Source organism: Uranotaenia lowii, chromosome 2 (assembly GCF_029784155.1).
Source record: "Uranotaenia lowii strain MFRU-FL chromosome 2, ASM2978415v1, whole genome shotgun sequence".
Taxonomy (NCBI): domain Eukaryota; kingdom Metazoa; phylum Arthropoda; class Insecta; order Diptera; family Culicidae; genus Uranotaenia; species Uranotaenia lowii.
The window spans coordinates 309,472,832-309,479,415 of record NC_073692.1 but is presented as its reverse complement, the minus strand read 5'-3'; the positions used below and the strand labels follow the sequence as shown (position 1 = coordinate 309,479,415).

Below are 6,584 nucleotides of genomic sequence, written 5' to 3'. Positions count from 1 at the left end.
TACATGATAAGATAAGGTTTACAAAAAATTATTATAACAAAATGATGACTTAGACCAAACCCACCGGGCGTTGCTATTTCGGTCGGTATTTTAGATGTTTTGATTGGTTGCGTTTTCATCTACTTACTGATTTTCGCACCCATTGTTGCGATCCAGGTTGGTATTTGTGTTTGTTTGTTTTCTGATAGCGACGAATGGCTGCGTTGCTGTCGGGTTGCTACATAAACGCATTCTGTATCAACCTACTACTCGAATGCTTTTTCTCGAATCATGTTAGCGACTGTTGGTGCGATGATGGGTTAATAGATATGTTGCTGAATGTACTCGATTCGAGGTTTAGCAACCATTGGTGGGCCTGGTCTTATAATGAGATCTTTTTCTAAATAATTTTTAGCAAATCAATTTAAGATGGAAATTAAATTTTGCTATTGTTCGATGCATCCGCAAAATATGAGCAATCTTAATTCGTTAAAGAATTTCAATTAAATATTTTATCAAAATAAAACGGAACAGACTCACCAAAGGATAACAGGATTCAATTTCAGCTAGCTTTACATCGCGTCCTGATATACCAGAATTGTTGAGTCATCATAAACCACACGTTCTAACCAACTGATTATAGCCATAGCCGGAAGATAGAAGCCGAACGCCAGGAGTGTAGAAGCGCCAACGATCAAATTCTTCAGAAATTAGTACATTTCTTGAAGGCTTGTGTTCCAAATTACTTGTCTTGTTCTCATCGTTCGATTTTGAAGCAGTTCGCGTTTTAATGGTTCAATTTCAAATGTTACAACTAGAAAATTTTCGCGGAGCTCGACTGGTAACTGAATTATAAAAATATTCCTTTAATAAAATTTGGTGATTGTTCGAAAAATATTTTGACACCAACAATATTGGTATAGGATAATAAAGGCAATATAAAGTTTGAGGTGATATCATTTAACTGAACCGTCATACTGGGTAAAGTGTTCGGGCTCGGCCGATGGGGGGGGTTCGGATTTCGGGGTATTTCTTCCCGTCTCTCGTCGACGGCATTCACCAACAGCAGGTATAAGGTAAGTCGCCGATACTTATTGGCACAGCAGCCGATCACAGCCGTTGGGGGAGAAATTTCGTTTGCACTTCGGTGTATCTTGGTGAAGTTCAATCACATTGCACTTTGATTGCACTTGGTACTACCACTTGATGATTCGTCCGATTTCGGAGGAACATGAAAAAAAAAGTCGCGTGATTGTACTTTTAGACACTTTATATTTTATTTGAAGGCAAAGTAAAATTCCGTGGTATTCGTTTCAATTCTTCCGTATTGCAAAATGGCAAGCTCAAACAATTATGCAAACTCTCTCTGCGTTGTTTGTTATGCTGCAAGTGAGAAAGAGAAAGAGAAAGATAAAAAAAAAATGTGACAAATTTGAACGCATTGGGTCATATTCGGCGTGCCATATCGGTCTTTGTAGAAGGATCTCGATGATGGCGGGATACAATAGGACGTCTAAGAAACTGTAAGCAACAACGGTTGGAGTTAAGTTATAGGAACGCTACTCACCTTCTAGCGCTCTATAAGCGCGTTGAGCACGTTCGGCGTGCTCTACCGGTCATTGTAGCTTGAACTGCTCGTCTGTGGTTATCGTGTAGACGTTTTGGCTGTTGGCGATGCGAAAGATGGCAATCCGGTTCACCGCTCTGACAACCATCACGCGTGGCTGTCTCCAGTTCGAAAACCGAAACGACTCCACCTTGACCTGGATGAAGTCTTTTATTGGGACCTAGTGGCCGCAAGGTGGTGGAACTGAGCGAGTTTTCCATCGACGACGATTGCCTCGTAGGGTCGTAGCAGCACTGAGCAGTACTGAGGCTTATCGGGTGCCCATTTATACCAATCTGGATATCCGTTACACGTTCAGCAGCAACAATTCTCCAACGATGCGGTGGCGGCTTTGACCGATGGGGTATTCGGAACGATTCCGTTGGCAGAACAGGTGCGTATAACTCCAGACAGGTAACAGAGGGCTGCTTGGCCAAATCGACAGCGTAGCCGGAGGATCCACAGACAGCGTCTTCCCCTTCGTCGATGACCTTGCCGGCGCTTAGAGGAGTATTGAATAGCAGGCAGTGTTGAGCATCGGCACCGACGAGCAGCATATCTTTGTGCGTGTACCCTGAATTGGGCTCACAGGATGTGTTGAAAACCACGCTTTCATTGGTGGTTTTGCTGGCTTCCTTGAGCACCGGGTGATGTGGCAGATAGCAGTGTGGTTCGTCCTCAACAGGATCGCTGTTGTGCATATTTCTGGGTTGGATGATACTTTCAGGAGATCTATGGTGTCCATTTCTGGTGGAGTTTCGTTTTGTGTTCTTCGTTTTCGAATCTCCAAAGGTAGTTTTTGGATTATTGCACCACTTTGCCAGAAACTGTCCAGCCAAAGAGGGTGTCCATAAAAAACGGAGAATTATCACCAAGAGAGTGGCGTACGCCTGTGTGGAACTCATGGTAACATTCTCCACCGATGATCATGTCGATTGTTGCTGGAACGTTGAACCTTCGGCATTTTCCAGGCAGTTGAATCGATCGGGGATGTGGGAAGATAAGACGTAGGCTTCTTCATGACGAGGAAATCGAGTGTGGTGGAGAAGTCGCTGTTCTTGGATACGATCTTTTCTGCTTATTTGTGTTTGATGCGCTTCACTGACTCTCCGATTCCAGCAACTGCGATGTCAACGGGGCTTTGACGGGTGGTGAGTTCGTTCGCCAACTTTTTTGTGATGAAGTTGGACATCGCTGCAGAATCTAGCAGAGCTCTAGCAGGAATCTTTCTGCCGTATCGGTCGACAACTAACAGAGAGACTGTCTTCAAGAGAACGGTTGAATCTAAATGTACGGGAAGATTTACTGTTGGTGGGCTGAGCACACGGTGTATTTCGTAGAAGGACTTAAAGAAAAAAAATACAGTAACACTAATTTTTGCATGGGCTGAAAGTAGAGCTTTTTCCGGTTCATTTTCACCAAAAATTAAAATATTCTGTCGGTGACCCCCCATACAAATTTTTTTTTTTTGAAAATTTTCTATTTTAATTCTTAAAAAAATAAATATATTTTTAGTGTTATAGAATTTCAGAGATGCTAATTATCTTAATTTTGACTTTCACTACTTTTAAATTAAACTGATAACTCAACAATCACATCAAAAACTTTGATAAATTTTCAATTTTTTTATAAACTAGTAACAAAGCTGTTTAAACGTAAAAAAAAGGCTTAGAAAGTATCTTCTAATCCTAAAATTCAAATTTTGGCTGGCAAATCCTATCAGCAGTCTGAGACGGTCAAATTAACTGAAATTACTAGAATTATCTAGAATAATATGAATCCATATATGAATCCATTTTCATTCATTGTCTTAAGATTTTCTGATTGTGGCAACACTGAAGGGAACTTTATTTAAAAAAAGCTCAATGATTAAGAAAATCAGCTAACACCGGGAAGCGCTTTATTTTTTTTTGATAACGCTTATCGTGATGCGATATGGAATAGAAACGTTTGCCTTAATTTAAGCTTTTATAAAATTAAGAAAATCAATATTGAAAAGTAAACGATCCATTAAAGACAATTTTTGATGAAAAATTAGTTTTTATATTTCTCCTGATTTAAATGTCTGAAAATTCCATTTGCACTTCAGACTCATTGCAAATCGCTACAGCAGTTCAATCTAGTTTAAATTTTGCTTGATACTGTCTTTTGATACAATCATAATTATAAGCTTGAAATTTCCCTTAAAGTTTTGATTTTCATCGATTTCTAGTCCAATTTTTATAACCCTGCTGTACTCTGTGATGCTTCCATTTTTCGAAAGAGCATAACTGTTATGGTTAAACAATCCTAGCTTCAACGGTTTCCAACCCACTATATTATTTTAACAATCTCTTGAATTCTTTGTTTTATTTAAATTTGAATTTTACAGTTTTTTTTTTAAATAATGTTATTTCATGGGAGAATCTAGTTTAAAACTCTGATAAATTTTACTTTTTTTCAAAAAAAAAATGCTTTTTAATCTTTTTGTCGATCTTGTATTTACAAAAATCAACAGTATTGTTGGCAAAAGTGAATTGCAAATGATCGATAGCAAGCTAGACTGCAGCACGTAACATTCATCATATTTTGTTCATTTCTTACTTATTTTAGTTATTCTACTGTACGCTGAAGTTCTTCTTTATTATAAAAAAGAACCTATATGAAGCATTAATATTACTGTAAAACAATCATAACTTCTACAATTTTATACTAATAATGGTAAAAACTATAATAATCATTAGTTTGTACAAACCATAAAAATCCATTTAAACAAAAAAAAACGCATAAATCTGGTCTAAAACCTTTGATAATATTGAAATTTCTGTTGAACAAATTTTTTTTCATCGTTTTGTTGATAATGAATTCCAAACTATCACCAGTACTTCGATTCTCAAGCAAAAATTATGTACAAATGATTTATAGAAAATTAATTCACCTTCAATATAAGAAAAAACGATTTAAAATACATGTTATGTAGCGGAAGATAAACGGATTTCAGTGCAAGTACTTGAGCTTTTATTAACTAAATTTTATATTTTAAATTTTATTGAAAACTGGTCTGCTTGGATATGTTTCAATTTGATGTGAGGTAAACGAAATTCCAAATGTCATAAACTATCATCAAAATTTGTATATTTGTTTTCTAAAGTGCGTATACATATGCATCAGAGTCTGCAAATAATGTGGAAATTTTTCAAAGAACAATTTTCAAATAAAGAAAAGATTTTCAATACTTTGTAGAAAACCAATCAAATGATGTTAGACTGTTTTTATTCATGTGTCATAATTTTTTTTTAAACCAAAATTCGTTCTCCAAAATATACACACTGAATGATTCATATGACATTTGGATAACACCAATTAAAACAAGGATATTTCAAATAATAAAATTTTGAATAAAATGCTCATATAAAAATAAGTTTTCCAGAAAATCCAAATGACCTACCTTTCCAGGCGTTGACATTTTATATTGTTTCAGAATGACAAAAACTTGAATAAAAATAAAAAAAATACATTTTAACGAAAAAAGTTACTATTCCATTGCATTTGAATAATTTTACAGATAAAAATTTCTAAATATGGACAACAAATTTTCAAAAAAATAAAACGTATGGGGACTCACCGACCAAATATTTTAATTTTGCCTGAAAATGATTCAGAAAAGGCTAAATTTTCTATTTCTGAAAAAAATTAGAGTTACTGTATTTTTTTTTAACTTCTTCTATAAACACACCGTGAGCAATCTACTTGGGCCTGGATTCGCTGGATGAGAACTCATTCGGTGGTGCTGCTGGGTGGGTGATGCAACATCGAATGGTGCTTCGCTTGGCAAATCCTGTACATTAACTCAGATTTACAGGTTCTAGCCTGATGGGTCTAGCTCTCGCCGTGGGAAGCTTGACAGGTTCGAAAATGCTGGACATTGGTGAAGCGGATGTGTTCTCAAACAACAGTGGCATGTGCGAAGTGCTGGATTGAGTTTCGGATGTAGCTGTGTTCACGACAGATCGGATGGGAGCTGGTTTCTTCGGGATTTGTCCGGACACCTTGGAACCGGTGAGCGCTAAGGAACGATGCTGAAGATCGCTGTCCACGGATTTCAACATCCGTACCTGGTGGACGCGAAACTCGATGAGTTCGTCATACTTCACTTCATCTTTCTGTCGAGTATCCTGCTGCCATGCGCGAGTCGTTGCTGAGTCCAACTTGTTCGTTAAGATGAAGATAAGTGGAGTGTCCCAATGCTCGATCGGTTCCCCTAGTTTTCCCAGAACCTTAACGTGTCGCTGGAAATCTTCAACCAGTGTGTTGAGGTCTTGTGCGGACTCGTGCTGTATCGGTGGAAGGTTGTATAGGCCACGGAAGAGCTCCTTTCTGAGGAACCGCTTGTTGTCGTAATGCTTCTTAAGCGCGTCCCACGTCGGCTTGGATATCCACCGACTCGAACGGTTGGCTTCTCCTTCAAGCGACTGTAATAGGTACTGCAGCTTGTTGACGATCGGTATGTCCACGTTGCAGTGAATCATCGAAATGAAATTGTCGCGGAATGATATCCATCGCAATTCATTCCCGCTAAACTTCGGTAGATCGATTTTCGGCAACCGATGATGAAAACTGGAAGACATGCTATGAGAAGTCGATGCGTGCATGATCGTCGAACTCAGAAGATGCTCCCTGCCTTCCAGTTAAGACAGCAAAAAACCTTTCGCTCTGCAAAATCGATCCTCGAAATCAGCCCAGAACTAGATGACCTTCAAACTTATCCTGGTGATCACCCAGCTCGATGTCGTTCTGCACGTTCAAGAACGACGTTGGATTTGTTGAGAGCCTCCAAACGAACCGAAACCTGGCAGCTATCCCGTTCATAGGTGTAGTCCGCGATGAACTTCTCCACCTCATCTCGCTCAGCACACGCTCGTTGTCTCGTCAGAAGGTCCGCTACTAACTTTTTCTCCACCTTGCTAGTCATCACTCAACACCACTCAAATCACACTTGTTGACACCAAAAACGATCGGA

The 6,584-nt window shown here is 38.6% G+C and overlaps 1 protein-coding gene across 1 annotated transcript; it reads right to left on the bottom strand.

Annotated features, from left to right (window-relative positions):
- Nucleotides 1-5,409: 5,409 nt before the first annotated feature.
- On the bottom strand, nt 5,410-6,192 carry LOC129742868 (uncharacterized). The gene has a single exon (XM_055734813.1). It carries the CDS (start codon nt 6,190-6,192, stop codon nt 5,410-5,412), a length of 783 nt encoding a protein of 260 aa, XP_055590788.1.
- Nucleotides 6,193-6,584: the final 392 nt, after the last annotated feature.